Raw genomic sequence first — 27194 nt, 5'->3', positions numbered from 1 at the left:
CTATCACCAATCATGACGTGTCCAAAAATTAGCATTTTCAGAAAAAATAAAACGGGCTACTTTGTTGGTTTCTATATCAGGCTACAATTATGCAAAAAAAAAAAAAAAAAATGCATTCCATGAAAAAACATTTAATATTTTGTTGAATTAGTTAATATTTGAATATGGGTTTGATCACATTTTTGAAAAATGTATTCTGTATCGAAATGTTTAAAAAGAACTTGATTGCAATCACACTGATGAAGATTCTGTTTTTATTGCTATTTATTTCCAGTGGACATAACACACATAAATGAAAAAGTAAGTGAAAAAAAAAACTGATGTCTTGTCAGCAAGTCCTTTACTGATGTTGAGAAATGCCCCCTCCCCCCTTAGGATATTTAATATCAAGCAGAATAACTTGGCAGTTAATCAGCTGGAAGTATTTGCTCCAACTCGATTCTCTTAGCTAGATATATCATTGCAATTTAGAAAAAGGTGAAATAGCACAGGGGTGCCCATCTCCTCCCATTTAAAAAGCGTTTCCACCTCTCCCAAATATCACAAATATCCCCCAAACTCAGAAGCCCCCCAAGGTGAGAAAAATGCCCCTTAACAACTCTCCCTAAAAATGTCATTAGCGGTGTCTGCGCCATGCCCTCCCCCCATAGGTATGGCACCACTGATTAGCATTAATTAAAATTGAAACCACAAGAAAAAAAAGTCCTGAAAAGAAATATTTATTTAAAACATTCATGCTAATCATTTTAAGTCACGTTTTCTCTTTCAAAAATCCCGAACAAAAATTCTTGTTGAAAGAAATATAAAAATCTGCATTATTTTTTTTTAGGGGGTTGGGGACGTATTGGAAAGCGAAACATGTTTAATATCTGAATTTGAAAACTGAATCTAAACGCACTGCAGCTATTAGAACTAAACTTTTTTTTTTTTTTTTTCAGAATTACATATGTTTGCTGTTCGCGCAGTTGTTTATATTTATTTTCTTTTTTCATATGTATTATGCGAATTTCGTAAGTCATTAAATACTTTATTTTATTTACAAATTTTAAGAAAGAAGTTTATAATCAAAGTTGACTGTAAAATTCAATTCATGTTCCATGCTAAATTGAATATTTCAGTTCCGAAATAATATTTCCCCCTTGTAAGGCTTCCAGTTATAAATATTAATTTAATCTAGGTTCAAATTTTTCTTGAATGCAAATATGGTGACATTAAACTTTCTTTTTTGTCCCCCCCCCCCAAAATGAAAGAAAAGAGAAACAAATCCCTCCTCCTCCTGCAGTTTTCAGAAAAAGGCAACCCATCGAAGTTGAACGTCAATAAATGACATTATCGCATTTCACCAAGCGCACATGTCTCTTTCGCACTTTGCCACATTGTCTTTTGACTGTGGTGAAAATAAGACGGGTTTTAGGTGTTGCCTAGTTGTTTTGCCCTGCGCCGGTAGACAATATGGCAATGTGCGTCCGGGGCACGTTTAGAAGAGAGACAGAGTAGTAACTAGTAAGACACAGTAAGAACATGCGTAAATGTGCTCCGATGAAAATAGGTAAACTGGCCCCTTCAGAAAGTTTGGATTTATTTCTTACGTGCAACAAAATGTAATAACTTTTCTGTCCATATAATTACAATTCTCAAAAAAAAAAGATAAAATTCTGCTATTTTTTACATATTTATTTGTTTTTATAAGAAAGCATTATTTATTCATAATAAGATTTGAAACGTTCAACACAAAATTTACTCGGCTCGGTAGAAAACAATTTTTCTGTCCGCCTGCTGAACCGAAGCTCGACTGATGCTCAAAAATTTGAGAATATTTGTTAGGTAGTAGCATCCATCTGGTATGACTGTTGGCTCTCCATTTATAACTCCTCTTGAAAAAAAGGGCACTGTGTAGCGCCTCGGTCTACCCTACTGCAAAAGGAACAGCAAAACAGGTCTTAGGATGTTGTCGACGTACCGCTGTGCAGTAAGTGTACCTCTAATTACGACCAAAGGGGTCCGGCTATCAAAGGAAATGGCACCTGAGACCATAATGACTTGTTGAGGGCCAGTGCGGCGTGCAATAGTGAAAGCAGGATCCGCCCTTCGCCGTGGTTGTCTCCAATTACGTCTTCGATGATCGTCAAGACACAATTGGAAACGGGATTCGTCGCTAAGGACCACACGTCCCCAGTCGACATCATTCCAACCTGATCGAGCTATGCACCATTGTTAACTGGCTCGGCAGTATGCAGGCGTCGGCGGCAGGTGGAGTAATGGTCGGCGCGAGCTCAGATTTCGCTGCCTCAACCGTCTGTTCTAATGGGTTGAACGTCTGATGGTTGATAGAGATGAAGAAGGTGCTGTGACAGCTGATCAGACAATCACTCTGTCCTCACGATCTGTTGTGTAGCTTGGTCGACAGCTACCATCCTGACGCTGAACTCTGCCATTTTCCACCCATCCTTGCCAGCATTTTCGAATCGCCGCATCACTTCGACCATGGCCCTACTTCATTCTTATAGGCCGTGGCAATCGCCGAAACCCACGACAATAAAGAGGGCGCTACAGGGCACCCCTGTTTCCATTACTTTGCCATTGATTGGTGAATTCAGTGGCGCCTGTGGTGCCTCTTGCGGTCAAAATGGGCGACATCCAATCAAAAATAAACAAACTTTAAAACATTGACATTGGTGGATGCGTGAGCTGCATTGGTTTAACACAGAAAAGTCAAAACTGTCAAGGCCCGTAAGCGTAAGCGGAAATTTAAAGGGGCCGTGCTTCGACACAAATGACGGGCGATTCTCCCATTTGCGCTACCGGCCTCTTTCAATCCAATGATACGATTTCTCTCAAATACTGACAATTGCTCGTAATGAGCACGAACCCGGCGGCAAGGCATTTTTTAAGTTGTTGAAAGGGAATCTGAACTGCAACCAAGCCAAAATTTTCAAGGACCGTTGAAGAACTGCTCTTAATATACATTTGCTGGATGCACACTTTGGATGCACTGGAGATCAAACTTATCATTCAATGGACACGAAATTTTAATCATTTGCATATCTGGTCAAAATACTCATGCATACAAAATTTCTAAGCTATCGGATGATTGCTTCTTGGTGCGTCTATTTTTTTGTTAGAGTGTATTTTATACCAATAAAACATAAATGACACATTAATGTGAACATTTTTCAAATGAAGTATGTTCTCAAAGAGTATGCGTAAAAATGCATACTCTGTATGATCTGTATGTGCTGTATGGTCTGACATAGACAATTATTTCTGGTTCCTGATAGTTATTAAGGTTCAATGCTGTTACATAATTTCATGGCAGCAGCAGTTAACGCTCGTTGAACAAGTGTTTGAAAATTTTAATGAGCAAGTTTTTGGCTTGACAAAAAAACCATGGTCAAAACCAGATAAACTCGCATATTAAGCACCTAACCGACCTGCTTGCGCTTAACTGTATATATATTTTAATGTGATTCGACTCTTAATTCTTTTCATTTCTTTTCAGTTTAAATCAAGATTACATGCTGTTGGAATGCATCAAGTATGGTGCTGGGCTTTGACACGTCCTCCACCTTTGTTTCCGCTTTCGTCTAGTGAATTTCTCCAATTTTTAAGTTCACATACATTCCTGTTGCAGCAGCAGCAAACGAAAGACTAAAGCATATTGGACGAAGTGCAGGCCGTGGATGTCCGATTTCAATGTTCGCGATATCGCCAGTAAATACCTCAAGTTTGGCATGCATTAAAATTCGTGCAGCAGTAATTATTGCTTTGCTTAAGTAAAGATCTATTCGTCCACACAAGGAAACTGAAACGAGGAAATTTTTCCTGAGTAAAAAAACCCATCATCTTGGGAGTTTTATGAACAAAAACTTTTTTTCACATTCTTTCGCAATGGCATATCAGTCTGAGATCCTTCATGGCTCTGAAAAAAATTATTTGTGTGAACATTGTTCAAAAGCATTTCCCCGTGCTTTCCATTTAAAGACACATCTGAGAGTACATACTGGCGAGAAACCGTATTCCTGTGTTCAGTGCTCAAAAGCATTTTCCCATGCTTTCCATTTAAAGACACATCTGAGAGTACATACTGGCGAGAAACCATATTCCTGTGAACATTGCTCAAAAGCATTTTCCCGTGCTTCCGATTTAAAGACACATCTGAGATTACATACTGGAGAGAAACCGTATTCCTGTGAATATTGCTCAAAAGCATTTTCCCGTGCTTCCGATTTAAAGACACATCTGAGACTACATACTGGAGAGAAACCGTATTCCTGTGAACATTGCTCAAAGGCATTTTCTGGTGCTTCTAATTTGAAGAAACATCAGAGAGTACATACTGGAGAGAAACCGTATTCCTGTGAACATTGCTCAAAGGCATTTTCTGATGCTTCCGCTTTAAAGAAACATCTGAAATTACATACTGGAGAGAAACCGTATTCCTGTGTATATTGCTCAAAAGCATTTTCCTGTGCCTCTCATTTAAAGATGCATCTGCGAGTCCACACTGGCGAGAAACCACATTCCTGTCTACAGTGCTCAAAAGCATTTAACAGCGCTTCCAATTTAAAAGCACATTTGAGAGTACATACTGGCGAGAAACCGTATTCCTGTGTTCAGTGCTTTAAAGCATTTACTGTTGCTTCCGCTTTAAAGAAACATCTGAGAGTACATACTGGAGAGAAACCGTATTCCTGTGAATATTGCTCAAAGGCATTTTCTGATGCTTCCTATTTAAAGACACATCTGAGATTACATACTGGAGAGAAACCGTATTTCTGTGAATATTGCTCAAAGGCATTTTCCTGTGCTTCCGATTTAAACAAACATCTGAGAGTACATACTGGAAAGAAACTGTATTCCTGTGTATAGTGCTCAAAAGCATTTACCGTGCTTTCCATTTAAAGACATATCTGAGAGTACATACTGGCGAGAAACCATATTCCTGTGAACATGGCTCAAATGCATTTTCTGCTGCTTCCTCTTTAAAGAAACATCTGAGATAACATACTGGAGAGAAACCGTATTCCTGTGTACAGTGCTCAAAAGCATTTTCCCGTGCTTCCGATTTAAAGACACATCTGAGATTACATACTGGAGAGAAACCGTATTCCTGTGTACAGTGCTCAAAAGCATTTTCCTGTGCTTTCCATTTAAAGAGACACCTGAGAGTACATGCAGGCGAGAAACCGTATTCCTGTGAACATTGCTCAAAGGCATTTTCTGATGCTTCCGCTTTAAAGAAACATCTGAGATAACACACTGGAGAGAAACCGAATTCCTGTGTATATTGCTCAAAAGCATTTTCCTGTGCCTCTCATTTAAAGACGCACCTGCGAGTCCACACTGGCGAGAAACCACATTCCTGTCTACAGTGCTCAAAAGCATTTAACAGCACTTCCAATTTAAAATGACATTTGAGAGTACTTACTGGCGAGAAACCGTATTCCTGTGTTCAGTGCTATAAAGCATTTACTGTTGCTTTCTCTGTAAAGAAACATCTGAGAATACATACTGGAGAGAAACCGTGTTCCTGTGAACATTGCTCAAAAGCATTTTCCTGTGCTTCCGATTTAAACAAACATCAGAGAGTACATACTGGAGAGAAATCGTACTCCTGTGAATTTTGCTCAAAGGCATTTTCTGATGCTTCCTATTTAAAGACACATCTGAGATTACATATTGGAGAGAAACCGTATTTCTGTGAATATTGCTCAAAGTCATTTTCCTGTACTTCCGATTTAAACAAACATCTGAGAGTACATACTGGAGAGAAACCGTATTCCTGTGTATAGTGCTCAAAAGCATTTACCGTGCTTTCCGATTAAAGACACATCTGAGAGTACAAACTGGCGAGAAACCATATTCCTGTGAACATTGCTGAAACGCATTTTCTGCTGCTTCCGCTTTAAAGAAACATCTGAGAGTACATACTGGAGAGAAACCGTATTCCTGTGAATATTGCTCAAAGGCATTTTCTGATGCTTCCTATTTAAAGACACATCTGAGATTACATATTGGAGAGAAACCGTATTTCTGTGAATATTGCTCAAAGTCATTTTCCTGTACTTCCGATTTAAACAAACATCTGAGAGTACATACTGGAGAGAAACCGTATTCCTGTGTATAGTGCTCAAAAGCATTTACCGTGCTTTCCGTTTAAAGACACATCTGAGAGTACATACTGGCGAGAAACTATATTCCTGTGAACATTGCTCAAACGCATTTTCTGCTGCTTCCGCTTTAAAGAAACATCTGAGAGTACATACTGGAGAGAAACCGTATTCCTGTGAATATTGCTCAAAGGCATTTTCTGATGCTTCCTATTTAAAGACACATCTGAGATTACATATTGGAGAGAAACCGTATTTCTGTGAATATTGCTCAAAGTCATTTTCCTGTACTTCCAATTTAAACAAACATCTGAGAGTACATACTGGAGAGAAACCGTATTCCTGTGTATAGTGCTCAAAAGCATTTACCGTGCTTTCCGTTTAAAGACACATCTGAGAGTACATACTGGCGAGAAACCATATTCCTGTGAACATTGCTCAAACGCATTTTCTGCTGCTTCCGCTTTAAAGAAACATCTGAGATTACATACTGGAGAGAAACCGTATTCCTGTGTATATTGCTCAAAAGCATTTTCCTGTGCCTCTCATTTAAAGATGCACCTGCGAGTCCTCACTGGCGAGAAACCACATTCCTGTCCACAGTGCTCAAAAGCATTTAACATCGCTTCCAGTTTAAAAGGACATTTGAGAGTACATACTGGCGAGAAACCGTATTCCTGTGTTCAGTGCTTTAAAGCATTTACTGTTGCTTCCGCTTTAAAGAAACATCTGAGAGTACATACTCTAGAGAAACTGTATTCCTGTGAATATTGCTCAAACGCATTTTCTGCTGCTTCCGCTTTAAAGAAACATCTGAGATAACATACTGGAGAGAAACCGTATTCCTGTGTATATTGCTCAAAAGCATTTTCCTGTGCCTCTCATTTAAAGACGCACCTGCGACTCCACACTGGCCAGAAACCACATTCCTGTCTACAGTGCTCAAAAGCATTTAACAGCACTTCCAATTTAAAAGGACATTTGAGAGTACATACTGGCGAGAAACCGTATTCCTGTGTTCAGTGCTTTAAAGCATTTACTGTTGCTTCCGCTTTAAAGAAACATCTGAGAGTACATACTATCGAGAAACTGTATTCCTGTGTTCAGTGCTTTAAAGCATTTACTGTTGCTTCCACTTTAAAGAAACATCTGAGAATACATACTGGAGAGAAAGCGTGTTCCTGTGAACATTGCTATAACGCATTTTCCTGTGCTTCCGATTTAAACAAACATCTGAGAGTACATACTGGAGAGAAACCGTATTCCTGTGTACAGTGCTCAAAAGCATTTTCCCGTGCTTTCCATTTAAAGACACATCTGAGAGTACATACTGGAGAGAAACCGTATTCCTGTGTAGTGCTCAAAAGCATTTTCCTGTGCTTCTGATTTAAACAAACATCTGAGAGTACATACTGGAGAGAAACCGTATTCCTGTGTATATTGCTCAAAAGCATTGTCCTGTGCCTCTCATTTAAAGACGCACCTGCGAGTCCTCACTGGCGAGAAACCACATTCCTGTCCACAGTGCTCAAAAGCATTTAACATCGCTTCCAGTTTAAAAGGACATTTGAGAGTACATACTGGCGAGAAACCGTATTCCTGTGTTCAGTGCTTTAAAGCATTTACTGTTGCTTCCGCTTTAAAGAAACATCTGAGAGTACATACTCTAGAGAAACTGTATTCCTGTGAATATTGCTTAAATGCATTTTCTGCTGCTTCCTCTTTAAAGAAACATCTGAGATAACATACTGGAGAGAAACCGTATTCCTGTGTATATTGCTCAAAAGCATTTTCCTGTGCCTCTCATTTAAAGACGCACCTGCGAGTCCACACTGGCCAGAAACCACATTCCTGTCTACAGTGCTCAAAAGCATTTAACAGCACTTCCAATTTAAAAGGACATTTGAGAGTACATACTGGCGAGAAACCGTATTCCTGTGTTCAGTGCTTTAAAGCATTTACTGTTGCTTCCGCTTTAAAGAAACATCTGAGAATACATACTGGAGAGAAAGCGTGTTCCTGTGAACATTGCTATAACGCATTTTCCTGTGCTTCCGATTTAAACAAACATCTGAGAGTACATACTGGAGAGAAACCGTATTCCTGTGTACAGTGCTCAAAAGCATTTTCCCGTGCTTTCCGCTTAAAGACACATCTGAGAGTACATACTGGAGAGAAACCGTATTCCTGTGTAGTGCTCAAAAGCATTTTCCTGTGCTTCTGATTTAAACAAACATCTGAGAGTACATACTGGAGAGAAACCGTATTCCTGTGTATATTGCTCAAAAGCATTGTCCTGTGCCTCTCATTTAAAGACGCACCTGCGAGTCCACACTGGCCAGAAACCACATTCCTGTCTACAGTGCTCAAAAGCATTTAACATCGCTTCCAGTTTAAAAGGACATTTGAGAGTACATACTGGCGAGAAACCGTATTCCTGTGTTCAGTGCTTTAAAGCATTTACTGTTGCTTCCGCTTTAAAGAAACATCTGAGAGTACATACTCTAGAGAAACTGTATTCCTGTGAATATTGCTTAAATGCATTTTCTGCTGCTTCCTCTTTAAAGAAACATCTGAGATAACATACTGGAGAGAAACCGTATTCCTGTGTATATTGCTCAAAAGCATTTTCCTGTGCCTCTCATTTAAAGACGCACCTGCGAGTCCACACTGGCCAGAAACCACATTCCTGTCTACAGTGCTCAAAAGCATTTAACAGCACTTCCAATTTAAAAGGACATTTGAGAGTACATACTGGCGAGAAACCGTATTCCTGTGTTCAGTGCTTTAAAGCATTTACTGTTGCTTCCGCTTTAAAGAAACATCTGAGAGTACATACTCTAGAGAAACTGTATTCCTGTGAATATTGCTTAAATGCATTTTCTGCTGATTCCTCTTTAAAGAAACATCTGAGATAACATACTGGAGAGAAACCGTATTCCTGTGTATATTGCTCAAAAGCATTTTCCTGTGCCTCTCATTTAAAGACGCACCTGCGACTCCACACTGGCCAGAAACCACATTCCTGTCTACAGTGCTCAAAAGCATTTAACAGCACTTCCAATTTAAAAGGACATTTGAGAGTACATACTGGCGAGAAACCGTATTCCTGTGTTCAGTGCTTTAAAGCATTTACTGTTGCTTCCGCTTTAAAGAAACATCTGAGAGTACATACTATCGAGAAACTGTATTCCTGTGTTCAGTGCTTTAAAGCATTTACTGTTGCTTCCGCTTTAAAGAAACATCTGAGAATACATACTGGAGAGAAAGCGTGTTCCTGTGAACATTGCTATAACGCATTTTCCTGTGCTTCCGATTTAAACAAACATCTGAGAGTACATACTGGAGAGAAACCGTATTCCTGTGTACAGTGCTCAAAAGCATTTTCCCGTGCTTTCCATTTAAAGACACATCTGAGAGTACATACTGGAGAGAAACCGTATTCCTGTGTAGTGCTCAAAAGCATTTTCCTGTGCTTCTGATTTAAACAAACATCTGAGAGTACATACTGGAGAGAAACCGTATTCCTGTGTATATTGCTCAAAAGCATTGTCCTGTGCCTCTCATTTAAAGACGCACCTGCGAGTACTCACTGGCGAGAAACCACATTCCTGTCCACAGTGCTCAAAAGCATTTAACATCGCTTCCAGTTTAAAAGGACATTTGAGAGTACATACTGGCGAGAAACCGTATTCCTGTGTTCAGTGCTTTAAAGCATTTACTGTTGCTTCCGCTTTAAAGAAACATCTGAGAGTACATACTCTAGAGAAACTGTATTCCTGTGAATATTGCTTAAATGCATTTTCTGCTGCTTCCTCTTTAAAGAAACATCTGAGATAACATACTGGAGAGAAACCGTATTCCTGTGTATATTGCTCAAAAGCATTTTCCTGTGCCTCTCATTTAAAGACGCACCTGCGAGTCCACACTGGCCAGAAACCACATTCCTGTCTACAGTGCTCAAAAGCATTTAACAGCACTTCCAATTTAAAAGGACATTTGAGAGTACATACTGGCGAGAAACCGTATTCCTGTGTTCAGTGCTTTAAAGCATTTACTGTTGCTTCCGCTTTAAAGAAACATCTGAGAATACATACTGGAGAGAAAGCGTGTTCCTGTGAACATTGCTATAACGCATTTTCCTGTGCTTCCGATTTAAACAAACATCTGAGAGTACATACTGGAGAGAAACCGTATTCCTGTGTACAGTGCTCAAAAGCATTTTCCCGTGCTTTCCGCTTAAAGACACATCTGAGAGTACATACTGGAGAGAAACCGTATTCCTGTGTAGTGCTCAAAAGCATTTTCCTGTGCTTCTGATTTAAACAAACATCTGAGAGTACATACTGGAGAGAAACCGTATTCCTGTGTATATTGCTCAAAAGCATTGTCCTGTGCCTCTCATTTAAAGACGCACCTGCGAGTCCACACTGGCCAGAAACCACATTCCTGTCTACAGTGCTCAAAAGCATTTAACATCGCTTCCAGTTTAAAAGGACATTTGAGAGTACATACTGGCGAGAAACCGTATTCCTGTGTTCAGTGCTTTAAAGCATTTACTGTTGCTTCCGCTTTAAAGAAACATCTGAGAGTACATACTCTAGAGAAACTGTATTCCTGTGAATATTGCTTAAATGCATTTTCTGCTGCTTCCTCTTTAAAGAAACATCTGAGATAACATACTGGAGAGAAACCGTATTCCTGTGTATATTGCTCAAAAGCATTTTCCTGTGCCTCTCATTTAAAGACGCACCTGCGAGTCCACACTGGCCAGAAACCACATTCCTGTCTACAGTGCTCAAAAGCATTTAACAGCACTTCCAATTTAAAAGGACATTTGAGAGTACATACTGGCGAGAAACCGTATTCCTGTGTTCAGTGGATAAAGCATTTACTGTTGCTTCCGCTTTAAAGAAACATCTGAGAGTACATACTATCGAGAAACTGTATTCCTGTGTTCAGTGCTTTAAAGCATTTACTGTTGCTTCCGCTTTAAAGAAACATCTGAGAATACATACTGGAGAGAAAGCGTGTTCCTGTGAACATTGCTATAACGCATTTTCCTGTGCTTCCGATTTAAACAAACATCTGAGAGTACATACTGGAGAGAAACCGTATTCCTGTGTACAGTGCTCAAAAGCATTTTCCCGTGCTTTCCATTTAAAGACACATCTGAGAGTACATACTGGAGAGAAACCGTATTCCTGTGTAGTGCTCAAAAGCATTTTCCTGTGCTTCTGATTTAAACAATCATCTGAGAGTACATACTGGAGAGAAACCGTATTCCTGTGTATATTGCTCAAAAGCATTGTCCTGTGCCTCTCATTTAAAGACGCACCTGCGAGTCCTCACTGGCGAGAAACCACATTCCTGTCCACAGTGCTCAAAAGCATTTAACATCGCTTCCAGTTTAAAAGGACATTTGAGAGTACATACTGGCGAGAAACCGTATTCCTGTGTTCAGTGCTTTAAAGCATTTACTGTTGCTTCCGCTTTAAAGAAACATCTGAGAGTACATACTCTAGAGAAACTGTATTCCTGTGAGTATTGCTTAAATGCATTTTCTGCTGCTTCCTCTTTAAAGAAACATCTGAGATAACATACTGGAGAGAAACCGTATTCCTGTGTATATTGCTCAAAAGCATTTTCCTGTGCCTCTCATTTAAAGACGCACCTGCGAGTCCACACTGGCCAGAAACCACATTCCTGTCTACAGTGCTCAAAAGCATTTAACAGCACTTCCAATTTAAAAGGACATTTGAGAGTACATACTGGCGAGAAACCGTATTCCTGTGTTCAGTGCTTTAAAGCATTTACTGTTGCTTCCGCTTTAAAGAAACATCTGAGAATACATACTGGAGAGAAAGCGTGTTCCTGTGAACATTGCTATAACGCATTTTCCTGTGCTTCCGATTTAAACAAACATCTGAGAGTACATACTGGAGAGAAACCGTATTCCTGTGTACAGTGCTCAAAAGCATTTTCCCGTGCTTTCCGCTTAAAGACACATCTGAGAGTACATACTGGAGAGAAACCGTATTCCTGTGTAGTGCTCAAAAGCATTTTCCTGTGCTTCTGATTTAAACAAACATCTGAGAGTACATACTGGAGAGAAACCGTATTCCTGTGTATATTGCTCAAAAGCATTGTCCTGTGCCTCTCATTTAAAGACGCACCTGCGAGTCCACACTGGCCAGAAACCACATTCCTGTCTACAGTGCTCAAAAGCATTTAACATCGCTTCCAGTTTAAAAGGACATTTGAGAGTACATACTGGCGAGAAACCGTATTCCTGTGTTCAGTGCTTTAAAGCATTTACTGTTGCTTCCGCTTTAAAGAAACATCTGAGAGTACATACTCTAGAGAAACTGTATTCCTGTGAATATTGCTTAAATGCATTTTCTGCTGCTTCCTCTTTAAAGAAACATCTGAGATAACATACTGGAGAGAAACCGTATTCCTGTGTATATTGCTCAAAAGCATTTTCCTGTGCCTCTCATTTAAAGACGCACCTGCGAGTCCACACTGGCCAGAAACCACATTCCTGTCTACAGTGCTCAAAAGCATTTAACAGCACTTCCAATTTAAAAGGACATTTGAGAGTACATACTGGCGAGAAACCGTATTCCTGTGTTCAGTGGATAAAGCATTTACTGTTGCTTCCCCTTTAAAGAAACATCTGAGAGTACATACTCTAGAGAAACTGTATTCCTGTGAATATTGCTTAAATTTATTTTCTGCTGCTTCCTCTTTAAAGAAACATCTGAGATAACATACTGGAGAGAAACCGTATTCCTGTGTATATTGCTCAAAAGCATTTTCCTGTGCCTCTCATTTAAAGACGCACCTGCGAGTCCACACTGGCGAGAAACCACATTCCTGTCTACAGTGCTCAAAAGCATTTAACAGCGCTTCCAATTTAAAAGGACATTTGAGAGTACATACTGGCGAGAAACCGTATTCCTGTGTTCAGTGCTTTAAAGCATTTACTGTTGCTTCCGCTTTAAAGAAACATCTGAGAGTACATACTGGAGAGAAACCGTATTCCTGTGAATATTGCTCAAAGGCATTTTCTGATGCCTCCTATTTCAAGACACATCTGAGATTACATACTGGAGAGAAACCGTATTCCTGTGAGCATTGCTCAAAGACATTTTCTGATGCTTCACACTTAATCTTATCATCTGAGAACCCATACTATTGAGAAACCGTATTCCTGTAAATAATCTTCAATGGCATTTTGCCACGTTGAGAGCTTAAAATTCCATCTGAAAACCCATTCTGGCGTTGAACGAAATTACTGTGAAATTCCTTCAAAGGAATTTTCTCTACTTGCAATCATGAAAGCGCACTTGAGAACACTCATACTGTAGAAAAAGTCATTTTCCTATGAAGTGTGGAAGTAATTTTGTCTATAAGGAATCCTGAAATAGCACTTTAGAATACATACTAGGTGTTTCTTGCAAAGTTAGAACAATTCTGTCAAACAATTCAACCAAAATGTCAGAAACTGGAAAGTGCTTCAAATAATTCTAACTTTTCTAGAGTGCTTGAAAATAATTAAAGAAATCTTTGAAACTCATTTGAAATATGCTTCAATTTCATTTCTTATCAGAACCATTCATTGTCCGAATGTCAAGGATATTACTCTATCGTAACCTGTTTTATATGTCTCTACACCATTTCTTTTAAAACATTTTATGCATTTTTTACTATTGATATTTTTTACATTTAATCCAATATTGTGTTTGTCGGTGACACGATCAAAAACTAACATTCCAGAAAGTTAATTTGAGCAAGTGACGAGTAGACTTAAAAATGAAATGCTCTCTGAGAACACAAATCCTAACTGGAAAATTTTCTGCAAATAATTATTTTGCCTAACTCACATTTGAATAAAAAATTAAATTTATATTCGAATATGAAAAAGGTCAAAAAAAGTGCTAAAAACAATCATTTAATTTTTTTTTACAATAACATATAGTTTGTGCTTAATTTTCACCAACTGAAGAAAACTGCCAAAACCATTATTTTTTTCACACTTGTGATTTAAAAGGCCTTTTGAGAAAGGCTTCAACAGAAATAAATTTGGTTTTTTTAAAAAAGTTTCCTTAAAAATTTTTTATTGTTATTTATTTATTTTTTTTCATTTTTTATTAACGTTGGCAGTTTCAGAAAAAATTTCTGCAGAGACAAAAATTTTCTGCGATCGCCGTTCGCTTGTTCGTGTATATTATGCGAGACTGGTGACGAGGCGTTTTGTGCTCCCCTTCCTCGATTTTTCTCTCTGTCGATTTCTCGAATCAAAAGACACTTCTATTTTGATTGATATTGTTTTGTAAGAGAACGTAAAACTGTTAAAAAGATTTTGTTTGCCTATTTGTTTCCTGACACTTTTATTGTTCCAGTTAACCCTTATAAGACCTCAAAATGCAGAATTATCCATCCATTTCAAAATATTTAACGGAGGGAGGGGGGGGGGGGGAACTGAACCTCCTAAAATTGGGGATATTCTATAGCTTACTTTTAGGACTCGACTAGGCCGATGCTAACTTGGAGGAAACATCGGCCAATCTGTCTTAAAAAAACATCGAAAAACCGATGGAATATGCCAATGTTTCCGAAAAATAAAGGACCTTTGCTGTTTTACTTTTAAATGCGTACAAAGTAAAAGGAGTTATTGTTTTCGTATAAAATTTTTTACTTAAATTTCAGTAAGAATTTCTATCGTAGTCATCCCTGAAAGAATTTTTAATACTGCATTCAGGTACAAACAAGTTAATTATTGCGTTGTTTTTTGCGGCTGGATGTACGTATGTATCTCTCATAAGTGATACCTCAAAATGGTAAGCTGTAGGAGGTTAAATTATCGACGCGTGAATTATACTGTTGGTGATATTTAGAGAATTAACCATTGAATCACATTAAAATAGTAATAATGGGGAAATAACGTTAAATTATTGTCTAAGGAAGTCATGTGATGCTCACATCAGCTCGTTTAACGTTAATTCACATCCCTGAGATTCGAGTTCAGAGGTGAGAATTCCCAGTAACTTCACTCAGTTTTTAAGACAAAATCTATTTTCTTGTTTTTCGTCAAAAATCTCACAACTTCTTTATGGCTGAAAAAGAACAAGGGGGTGTTTGTTTTCAGCCCCCTTGTATCATGGTAAGTGAAATGTGATCTCATCACTGCCACATTATGTTAAAAAACTTAACATACTTAAACAATTAGTATTTGAGGCACTTGTGAAAGAAATTATAAATAAATAAATATATACTTTCAATTAAAAAAGTTGTCAAGCAACACAAACAGTCACACGAGTTGTGTGACATGCCACGGAGGTGAGAATTCACATGATGTGCTCCAAACATACATTTAAATATAAATTGCTATTAAAAAACTGTTGGCAGGTTGCTGGTAGGTTTAAATAAATATATTTTTGATGAACTTAAAAGACGTTATTAAGTGAATTGTTTCAAGTTTTTACTGCAGTTTAAAGGCGTGTGATTGAAAAGTTACACTTTTTGAAGAATGACCCTTATATTTTATTATTTTCAAGTAATGTGGTTACTTTCTATGAAATGAACGCAAATCTAAAAACTTTGATGTTGTCCTATCATCAATCATGACGTGTCCAAAAATTAACATTTTCAGAAAAAAATAAAACGGGCTACTTTTTTGGTTTCTATATCATGTCACAATTATGAAAAAAAAATTGCATTCCATGACAAAGCATTGAATACTTTGTTGAATTAGTTAATATTTTAATATGGGTTTGATCACATTTTTGAAAAAAATATTCTGTATCGAAATGTTTAAAAAAAACTTGATTGCAATCATTCTGATAAAGATTCTGTTTTTATTACTATTTATTTCCAGTGGACATAACACACATAAAAGAAATAGTAAGAGAAAAAACTGATATCTTGTCAGCAAGTGCTTTACTGATGTTGAGAAATGCCCCCTCCCCCCTTAGGATATTTAATATCAAGCAGAATAACTTGGCAGTTAATCAGCTGGAAGTATTTGCTCCAACTCAATTCTCTTAGCTAGATATATCATTGCAATTTAGAAAAAGGTGAAATATCACAGGGGTGCCCATCTCCTCCATCAGAAAGAGCATTGCCACCTCTCCCAAATATCACAAATATCCCCAAAAATCAGAAGCCCTCCAAAGTGAGAAAAATACCCCTTAACAACCCCCCCCCCCCTAAAAATTTCATTAGCGGTGTCTGCGCCATGCCCTTCCCCCATAGGTATGGCACCACTGATTAGCATTCATTAACATTGAAACTGCAGAAAGGAACCACAAGAAAAAAATGTCCTGAAAACAAATATTTATTTAAAACTTTCATGCCAATCATTTTAAGTCACGTTTACTCTTTCAAAAATCCCGAACAAAAGTTCTTGTTGTAAGAAATATAAAAATCCGCATTTTTTTTTTTTTTTTTTTTTTTGGAAAACTTATTGGAAAGCGAAACATGTTTAATATCTGAAATTGAAAACTGAATCTAAACGCACTGCAGCTATTAGAATTAGACTTTTTTTTTTTTTTTCAGAATTACATGTGTTTGCTATTCACGCAGTTGTTTATATTTATTCCAACTATCTTTCGTTCTTTCTTTTTGGTATTTAAATATTCGTCCGGGGACGCCTTCGGCGCCCCCTTCCTACTGGCGCCCTTGATTTTTCCAGGGAGGGGCAATTGCCCCCCCCCCCCCTTTGGATCCGCGCCTGCACAGTAAGAACATGCGTAAATGTGCCCCGATGAAAATGCGTAAACTGGCCCCGTCGGAAAGTTTGGATTTATTTCTAACGTGCTACAAAATTTAATAACTTTTCTGTCTTATAAATACAATTCTCAAAAAAAAAAAAAAAAAAAGATGAAATTCTGCTATTTTTTATATATTTATTTGTTTTTATAAGAAAGCATTATTTATTCACAATAAGATTTAAAACGTTCAACACAAAATTTACTCGGCTCGGTAGAGATTTTTCTATCCGCCTGCTAAACCTAAGCTCGACTGATGCTCAAAAATTTGTGAGAATATTTGCTAGGGAGTAGCATCCATCTGGTATGACTGTTGGCTCTCCATTTACAACTCGTCTTGAAAAAAGGGCACTGCGTAAACGTGCCTCGGTCTACCCTACTGCAAAAGGAACGATAGCAAAACAGGTCTTAGGATGTCGTCGATGCACCGCTGTGCAGTAAGTGTACCTCTAATTACGACCAAAGGGGTCCAGCTATCAAAGGAAAAGGCAACGGAGGCCATAATGCCTTGTTGAGGGCCGGTGCGGCGTGCAATAGTGAAAGCAGGATCCGCCCTTCGCCGTGGGTGTCTCCAAACACGTCTTCGATGATCGTCAAGACACAGTTGGAAACGGGATTCGTCGCTAAGGACTACGCGTCCCCAGTCGGCATCATTTTAACCTGAACGCACTATGCACCACTGTAGTCTGGCTCGGCAGTATGCAGGCGTCGGCGGCAGGTGGCGTAATGGTCGGCGCCAGCGAAGATTTCGCTGTCTCAACTGTCTCTTTTAATGGGTTGAACATCTGATGGTTGATAGAGATGAAGAAGGCGCTGTGACAGCTGATCGGTCAATCACTCTGTCCTCACGATCTGTTGTGTAGCTTGGTCGACAGCTACCATCCTGGCACTGAACTCTGCCATTTTCCACCCATCCTTGCCAGCATTTTCGAATCGCCAAGAAGCAATTGGATGATTGCTTCTTGGTGCGTCTTTTTTTTTTTTGTGTGTGTTATAGAGTGTATTTTACACCAAAAAACATAAATGATACATTAACGTGAACATTTTTTAAATGAAGTATGTTCTCAAAACTTGAGACTTTGTAACAAAGTATAATTCGTAAAAATGCATACTTTATAGTGCTGTATTCTCTGATATAGACAATTATCTCTGGCTCCTGACAGTTATTAAGGTTCAATGCAAATACATAATTTTATGGCAGCAGCAGTTAATGCTCATTGAACAAGCTTTTGAAAATTTTAACGGGCAAGTTTTTGGCTTGACGAAAAAAACATGGTCAAAACCAGATAAACTCGCATACTAAGCACCTAACCGCTCTGCTTGCGCTTAAAGATATATATATTTTAATGTGATGAGACTCTTAATTCTTTTCATTTCTTTACAGCTTAAATCAAGATTACATGCTGTTGGAATGCAGCAAGTATGGTGCTGGGCTTTGACACGCCTCCACCTTTGTTTCCGCTTTCGTCTGTTGAATTTCTCCAATTTTTAAGTTCACATACATTCCTGTAGCAGCAGCAGCAAACGGAAGACTAAAGCATATTGGACGAAGTGCAGGCCGTGGATGTCCGATTTCAATGTTCGCGATATCGCCGGTAAGTATCTCAAGCTTTGCATGCATTAAAATTCGTGCAGCAGTAATTATTGGTTTGCTTAAGTATAGATCTATTCGTCCACACAGGGAAACTGAAACTAGGAAATTTTTCCTGAGTAAAAAAATCCATCATCTTGGGAGTTTTATGCAAAAAAAACTTTTTTTTTTTCTAACATTCTTTCGCAATGGCATATCAGTCTGAGATCCTTCATGGCTCTGAAAAAAATTATTTGTGTGAACATTGTTCAAAAGCATTTTCCGGGGCTTTCCATTTAAAGACACATTTGAGAGTACACACTGGCGAGAAACCGTATTCCTGTGTTCAGTGCTCAAAAGCATTTCGCGACGCTTCCAATTTAAAAAAACATTTGAGAGTACATACTGGAGAAAAACCGTTCTCCTGCAAGCACTGCTCAAAGTCATTTTTCTGCGCTGCAGATTTGAAGAGACATCTGAGAACCCATACTGGCGAGAAACCGTATTCCTGTGTTCAGTGCTTTAAAGCATTTACTGTTGCTTCCGCTTTAAAGAAACATTTGAGAGTACATACTGGAGAGAAACCGTATTCCTGTGAATATTGCTCAAAGGCATTTTCCTTTGCTTCCGATTTAAACAAACATCTGAGAGTACATACTGGAGAGAAACCGTATTCCTGTGTACAGTGCTCAAAAGCATTTTCCTATGCTTCCAGTTTAAAGAAACATCTGAGATTACATACTTATGAGAAACCATATTCCTGTGAGCATTGCTCAAAGACATTTTCTGATGCTTCCGCTTTAAAGAAACATTTGAGATTACATACTGGAGAGAAACCGTATTCTTGTGAACGTTGCTCAAAGGCATTTTCTGACGCTTCCGATTTAAAGAAACATCTGAGAGTACATACTGGAGAGAAACCGTATTCCTTTGAGCATTGCTCAAAGGCATTTTCCCTCGCTTCACACTTATTGAGTCATCTGAGAACCCATACTGGCGAGAAACCGTATTCCTGTGAATAATCTTCAATGGCATTTTGCCACGCTGCGAACTTCAAATTACATTTGAAAACCCATTCTGGCGAGGAACGAAATTACTGTGAATTACTTTCTCACACTCCAGTCATCTCTTACCATCTTGTAATGATCGTCCCAAAAATCATCCTCTGCCTCTGCACCGAAAAATTGATCTTATGAAATGTCGGCAAAATTTTTTTGAGCAGTTCCATAAGAAAACTTAATTACGAGCTAGAAAATTGGGGAAAATTTTATTAATTTTCAATTAAAATCCAAAAACATGGACATCGAAAAAGTGTCGAACCCAAAACATCGATTTTTCCCCAACATCAACATTTGTGATTTTGTTAATCATTTTTTTTTATGAAAGAATTAATTTAAAAATAATAAATTTAGAAAGATTGATTCAAAAAGAAGCTCCATCCAGAACTAAACGAGCCTACTTTCCCGTATACCAGTATCGACTTTTTAGTATCTGATCAATATTCTCAAAGTTAATTAAAAAATCGCAAATTATTTCGAACATAACATCTTATCATTTTAAGTTGATTTCTAGAAATAAAATATGACTCGCCCATCTAAAAAAATAGATATATTAAAAATAAACGAACAGATAAAGTAGCAGCACCTTTTAAGCAAAGTAAATAATATATTATTTTGCATTTGAAAAAAATCTGTAATTGTTTTCTAAAAGAATTTAAAATAATAGGCTCATTAAAAAAAATACATATAAAAAAAGATTGTTTTTCCCTGTTTCCAAAAAATAGGTTTAAAAATTGAATAAAATAATTTTCATTATTAGAAAAACAATCGTCTGCTCTTATCTTTATGCTAAAACATAAAGGACTCCGAATTTCTCCGTAAAAACTAAATACAAATTAAACCTTAAGTGTAAAAATAACAAATCATATCAACAATAATTATTTCACAGTAAAAACCAAAGCGTTGGAGTCAATCTCGTTTTGGGGTTAAGGAGGTTTGGGGTTAAAAGATTCCGGAGTCGAAGCTTTTTAATTCAAAGACTCGGAGAAGGAATCGGTCACTTTCCCTCTAAGTTCGCAACTCTGCCAATGTTTGAGGAGTTGGACTTATTTTGAGATAAAGGAGTTGTGGTCGGTGCTGAAGATATTAAATTTCCAAGAGTCGCGGTCAATTATTTCCCCTCCATGCCTAAGTTTTTGCCAAAGCTTCGCAGTCGTGTAATCGCAGTCCGACTATATTTCGGGTACAGGAGTCGGACTCAGAGTCGGCTGCCGCAAAATTCTAAAAGTCGGAGTCGGGGAGTTGATCATCAAGAGCTATTTCCAACAAAATTTGTTTGAAGTAAATCCGCCGTTTAGTTCAGGATCTACATTGTCTTTATTTTCGCCATAGGCACTAATGTTAAAAGATTTGAACTGTTCAAAATTGAATGAAAAACCTTTCAAATCAAAAAGATATTTTCTGTACATGCTCTTCAAAAACGTTTTCCTAAAGTGAGTGTTCCTCCGAAAAGTGAAGTGTGGGAATGAGGTGCCCTTGCTGAGATCTTTTGGAAAAAAATTGAATCGGAGTATTCACTCAAAAGTTATTGGGGGGGGGGGGGGACAGACAGACCAACTGACTTTTTTCCCCATCTCAATACCTTACTGTCCAATTTTTGATTTTTCTATATTTTGTCAGTTATTTTATTTATTTTTGGCTTTTTTTTTTGCTTTCCGTTGATGTTTTTAAGATGCATTAAGCCTTCTTTCATGCTTTTCTTTTCTTTCTCTGACTTTTACTTGAAAAGTAGACTACAAAAGATCACGTCTCACAATTACATCATAACAATATTTTTAAGTGTCAAATATTAAAAGCTCTGAGCTGTCTCGGTATGACCTCAAAATGTTTCATAAAAAACCACTCTTAGAAAAAAAAAAGGATCTCCTAAATGCACAAATTTATCCGGAACCTAGTTAGAGCAAGCAGACATATTTTGTGTTTCTGCATTACAAAAGAAACAATTTTTCCCCACAAATTTCACGATAATTTCTAATTTTAATGGAAAACCAGTCATTTTTCCGTCATCAATGATGTCATACAATTTTTTTTTTTTTTTTTCAGAGGAACCTACCTGCTGGAAAGCCAAAGTACAGGGATTCCCCTAGTTCTATAGCCATTGAAATTGAAACAGAATATAGCATTTGAGACCACTATTTAAAAGTAATATTTTTGTGATAATTGTAACTTGTCGGTTGCACAAAAGGAAGATTGCCATAAACATGCTGTAAAAAAGAAAAAAAATATTGGTCTGTGAATATTGCAAAAAAAAAAAAAAAAAAAAAAAAAAAAAACGTTAAGTTACGCTTCAAATTTGAAAATACATTTGACGATACATACGGAAGAAAAACCAAATTCTCTTGATTATTGTCAGAAGAATTTTTCGCATAAACCGAATATGACAACACATTTGATAGTAAATACAAAAGAGAAACCAAATACTTGTGAGCTTTGTGAAAAAACGTTTCATGACTTATACGCTTTGAAAACACATGTGAGGGTTCACACAAAGGAAAAACCATATACTTGTGATTATTGTCAGAAGACTTTTTCCCAGAGTGATAATTTGAGGGTACATTTAAGGGTACATACAAAAGAAAAACCATATTCTTGTAAGTTTTGCGAAAAAACATTTTCTGTTAATAAAACTTTGAAAATACATTTGAGGGTGCACACAAGTGAAAGACCATATGCTTGTGATTATTGTCAGAAGACTTTTTCGCATAATTCAACTTTTAAAGGTCATTTGAGGGTGCACACTAATGAAAAACCATACATTTGTGATTATTGTCAGAAGACTTTTTCGCATAATTCAAGTTTGAAAACACATTTGAGGGTGCACACTAAAGAAAAACCGTATACTTGTGATTATTGTCAGAAGTCTTTTTCGCTGAATTCAAAGTTGACAACACATTTGAGGACACATACTAAGGAAAAACCATATTCTTGTGAGGTTTGTAAAAAGACATTTTCTGACTGTTCAGCTTTGAAAATACATTTGAGGGTACACACGAAGGAAAAACCATATTCCTGTGATTATTGTCAGAAGTCATTTTCGCAGAGTTCAAACTTGAACAAACATTTGAGGGTACATACTAAAGAAAAAACCATATTCTTGTGATTCTAGTCAAAGGTGTCCGCAGGACAGGGGTTTAATAATGTTATTTTCATTGGAACTGGGGAATTAAAAATTGTGCGCATAAGATAATGTGCCAAGTAAAGACGATTCCATCTGAATGAATCTAGCATGGAGGAAGAGAAAATAACGATGGGATTTTCATGCACGCGTTTTATAATGTCATTAATGCCTTAGTCATTTATTGCATTCTCAAAAATAAAATAAGAGGAAACAAAAGTAGTTACCGCAGAAACAACAAAAAGAAAAAATATTTTTATTTCGTTCAGGAACGTAAAAGCAAAATGGTAAGCTCAAAACTTTGTAGTGAATAAATAAATCAATTAATATTTGCCGTGAGAATATGGATCGAATATACTTTAGATTTAAAAAGGCAAATTTTCATCTGTACAAAACTAAGACTGAATAATAGAGAGGCAAAAGTGCCCATCTGAAACAAACCAACTAACATCCCTATAAACTAATAGATACGTCCATTTCCGCCTGTAAACCGGATATTAGCCTTTCCATGTAATCGACACTGACCTGTATACTAACTGGACCGCGCATCGCAGGTTCTGACCGGGGCCTTCGTTATTCTGACGGGCCTGCGCGGAGGAAATGATGAGTCATGCATTGAGTCCTTCCTTCTTCGCTGTTTCTCCCATCACTTACGCATTAAATCGCTGTTTGAACTCATATAAACATAAGCGTTGGGAAATTAACTATTCATTATTTCTAGTATAAGACCTAAGATATTGCTTCAAATGATTTATAAAAAAGAATTATTTATGTTTGATAAATTCAGATGGAGAATTATGCATATCTAAAATACAATAAATGAAACAAAGCAGTTTGCAAACTTTTATTTACATCATTTCAAATCATAAGTATTTTAAGCATCATCTTTTTTGAATCAAGCACAACAAATTATATCACAAATATTTGCATCAAATATATTGTACATATGCACTAATACAAATACTATATAAAAAAACAATTGCTGTTAGGATTAATGGTGAACCAACTGAATTTACCAGATTTTTGTTTCACAAACAGCAAAAATTACACACACTTTTCTTGGTATATAATTAAGTACTTAAGGATTTCATTAATGCTTTAAAATATTATTAATAGACTCCTTTGTCACTGATATAACACTATGAATCCCAATTCTTTTTTCCTCTTCAAAAACTTAAGATATTATATGAAAAATATTTTACACTATTGCCGCCTAATTATATACAAATGAATCTATAAATTTACCATCATTAACAATATAAAAACATTACTACACTCTACACATAAAATTGTATACATAGAAGTATTAATAAGTTCATAGAAGTATAGATAAATTTGCATCAGTATTGGTTTTTGAAGCCTTTATACAGATAAATCCCAAAAGGATATTAAGCAGTAAAATTTTAATGTAGCTGCAAGAATATATTATATGCTGAGAGATTTGCTAAAACTTGTTATAGATACAATTCAAAAGTTTATTTTTGCAAAACATTTTGATAACATAATTTACGATAGTATGGCATTAAAATGTGAGATTATCTGCTATCCTCATTATCTGCTTAGAATGAACCATTGATTTCATGCAATTTATAGAAATGTCATGGCAATAAATAGCGTATTGAAACTTTGATCAATTCAATATGTACAACTACATACAAACTGTTTTGAAATATTTGAACACTTATATTCTATTACCACTGTTAAGATATGTATTGCTTACCAAGGGTTTCTATTTATACAAATCAATGTTTATAAGAATATAGTAAATTTTGTAAGAAATTAATCAGAGCACAATACTAATGTAAAAAATTAAAACACAGGATTTGCTACTATTGTAAGTAACAGTTCACAACAAACAAATGGTTTAAAGCAATTTAGAGAAACAAGTCTTATATTATGATATAAACAGTAATTTGAAAATTTACAAGAAATGAAAATCACTTTTTGAAACACTTAACCTAAATTATAATTGAATAATATTAAAGAAAATAAGTTACATTTTATTTACCAACATTTATGTACATATAAATCAAAATTTAATCAAATAAAAAATTTTGTACAACATAAAAAATAACAACTATACTCAATTGTAATATTTTGTGCTAGTTACTATTAGCTTGCATTTAACAAAGGATTTGATGTAAATTTATGGAAAACCAATACTAAATCTAAGTAGCGCATTAAAAATGCCATCTTTAAAATTCATTCTTTTTTAACATTTGAGCAAAATATAAAGCATCAAAAGATAATATATATATATATATATTGCTCAGCAGAGATTTCATATAATACAAATAAAGATTTATTTTAACATGCATTGTTAAACACATCTAATATGATAAAGTACTCTGCTATCATCCTCCTATTTGTAATAAACAAATGAATTTTTGCAATTTTTAATTATTGCATCGTAGGTTATAAACAGGAAGTTCAGCGATTCAAAAGTTATGAACAAATTGCCTTTCAGAACATTTAAACTAAGAAATTATATTTGAATTCTTGTTAAAAAATATATTAATCTTATTTACTTAAGTAAGACTAATCAAAACTTAATTTAACAATATTTCTTTGAAACATCAAACATGACTTTTTTTTAATCTTTTTTTAATGCAGAACATTAAATTATAGGATTTTCTGCCTGTCATTGTCACTATTTAAAGAAATTGATTTGATGCTATTTGTGAAAATATCATTATACATTATGAACAGTGCTTTTAAATATTTACAAGTATGATATGAACAGTAATCGAATAGCTTTTTGAAACAATTGAGCAGATAAATTTAATTTTTATATTATTGTTAAAAGACAATACATCATGTATTACATATAATAAAAATTCACTTTATGAATATATCTTTTTTCTGTACACTAGAAAGATTCGTGAGAAATTTCCAAAGCCTTATTCAACTAAATAGCTAACATGTAAGCTATGTATCAAAACTGTAATGCAAAACACATGCATGTAATGATATTATTTAACATTATGTACAACATTAAATTTTTGGGTTTTCCAGTCATTAACGCAGTAAATAATAAATGAGTTCTAGTGATATTTATGGAAATTTTAATTTTAGGTTTATATGCTGCTGTGAAAATTGGGATGTGTAAATAAATCACTATTGGAAAATAGATACAATGTTAAATATTTTACAAATAAAACATATGTACAACTTGAAATTTAATCGAATTTTGTTAATTGTAAAAGTACGACATTGTTACACAATTCCAACATCAGAATCTGCAATTTATTCTTAGCAGCTTCTAATGAGACCCTGTTTCGTTAGATAAGTTAACATTTAACATTTAAAATAACAAGAGTATTTACAGACACATATGCTAAATTAACTTAATTTTACTTTCATTTACTAGCAGATGTTAAAGTGGATAGTTTCCTTTTCTTACTTTTATCCCTTTGAATGTTATCATTTTTTTTCTTACAATAATTATTTAGCAATACATTTGCAATGACAGAAAGACATTTTTTAACCAATACATCAGAAGATGTCCCACATGGACACATGTTTAAGCAAATTCTATTTGTGATGATTATTTTTTCCATAGCCAGTTTCATTATGATGCCCTTCATATTAGCTGCTTTTAAGAACTTACCTTCATAATCCTTGGATATAAGTAGCTCAAATATAGAAAAAGCTGTCACTATAATGGTATGAGTGAAATTGATAGGCCATTTAAGTCCCCCTCGGTCAATTAATTTTAAGTAATCCTGAATTTCATCAGTAGCTTCCCAAGTAAGAATTTTATCCAATGACAACATCATCATGCATTCCTCGCATACTAATCTATTGCATACTTTGTGAGCAACATATCCTGAAATAAATGTCAATATGGACTGAGTAGATTTGGAAATTTTAAACTCGTCCGATAAGTAAATAATTTCCGAAAATTCCTGAATTTGTTCTTTTTCAATAGTTTCACTGGATTCAACATCAGTGCAGTCAAGTAGTTTTAAGCTAAATTCTCCAGCGTGATTAGATACCATAGTTATCAAACTTAAAATTCTCAACTTCTTATCTGATTCAATTACTTGACGATAAGACACGTGATAATTCCCACCACACATCTGCCGATATTGTCCAAATCTAGCCTCTAAGCAATCAGTTTGCAGTTTACCTAGCAGCACATATTTCGACTTGTAATGTTCAAGAACATATTTTGCCACATCAATCAATGCTTTTGTTGTGTGCAACAGAGCAAATTCGGTTTCACTAGTAAGCATACCTCCTTTCACCGGAATGGAATTTTCTTTCCCTAACAGGAATCCAAGAACAGTTTTTGATTCTATGGGTTCTTTTCTGTAGAAGAATTCAACAGTCAAATCTTCTGAAATTTTCAATGTCGCTGAAACTTCCGGACATGCAAACACATCTATTTTGTAAATAAACAAAAGGTGATCTTCAACTTTTACCAACCAAGGATTCGAAATCTTCTCTTTTATATTTAATTTAAGATCAGCAACATTTTTTATCAAATCGTTTTCACACCACTGTGTAAATTGTTCCTCATCCCTAAGATGCATTGCTTCTTGACGTTCTGATGGTGGTTTT

The 27194-nt window shown here is 36.1% G+C and overlaps 2 protein-coding genes across 2 annotated transcripts in view; both read left to right on the top strand.

Annotated features, from left to right (window-relative positions):
- Positions 1-2231: 2231 nt before the first annotated feature.
- LOC129232863 (zinc finger protein 479-like) lies at positions 2232-4869 on the top strand. The gene is made up of 3 exons (XM_054866963.1): positions 2232-2294; positions 4066-4405; positions 4574-4869. The coding sequence occupies exons 1-3, from the start codon at positions 2232-2234 to the stop codon at positions 4867-4869; spliced, it is 699 nt and encodes a 232-aa protein (XP_054722938.1).
- Positions 3507-27194, top strand: part of LOC129232861 (zinc finger protein 383-like) — a 62118-nt gene continuing 38430 nt past the window's right edge. The window contains exons 1-2 of the mRNA XM_054866961.1: positions 3507-3711; positions 18270-18480. The gene's annotated coding sequence lies outside the window, so the exon portion shown is untranslated. The remainder of the gene's footprint in view (positions 3712-18269; positions 18481-27194) is intronic.

This window comes from Uloborus diversus, unplaced genomic scaffold (assembly GCF_026930045.1).
Source record: "Uloborus diversus isolate 005 unplaced genomic scaffold, Udiv.v.3.1 scaffold_14, whole genome shotgun sequence".
Taxonomy (NCBI): Eukaryota; Metazoa; Arthropoda; class Arachnida; order Araneae; family Uloboridae; genus Uloborus; species Uloborus diversus.
This window is presented reverse-complemented; position numbering and strand designations above follow the sequence as displayed.

Excerpts from the sequence above, each read along its gene's own strand:
- LOC129232863 (XM_054866963.1), top strand. The coding sequence starts at position 2,232 with ATGCAGGCGTCGGCGGCAGGTGGAGTAATGGTCGGCGCGAGCTCAGAT. Across the intron at positions 2,295-4,065 it reads CAGATTTCGCTGCCTCAACC|ACACATCTGAGAGTACATAC; the intron begins GTCTGTTCTAAT and ends TTCCATTTAAAG. Across the intron at positions 4,406-4,573 it reads TGCTTCCGCTTTAAAGAAAC|ATTTGAGAGTACATACTGGC; the intron begins ATCTGAAATTAC and ends ATTTAAAAGCAC.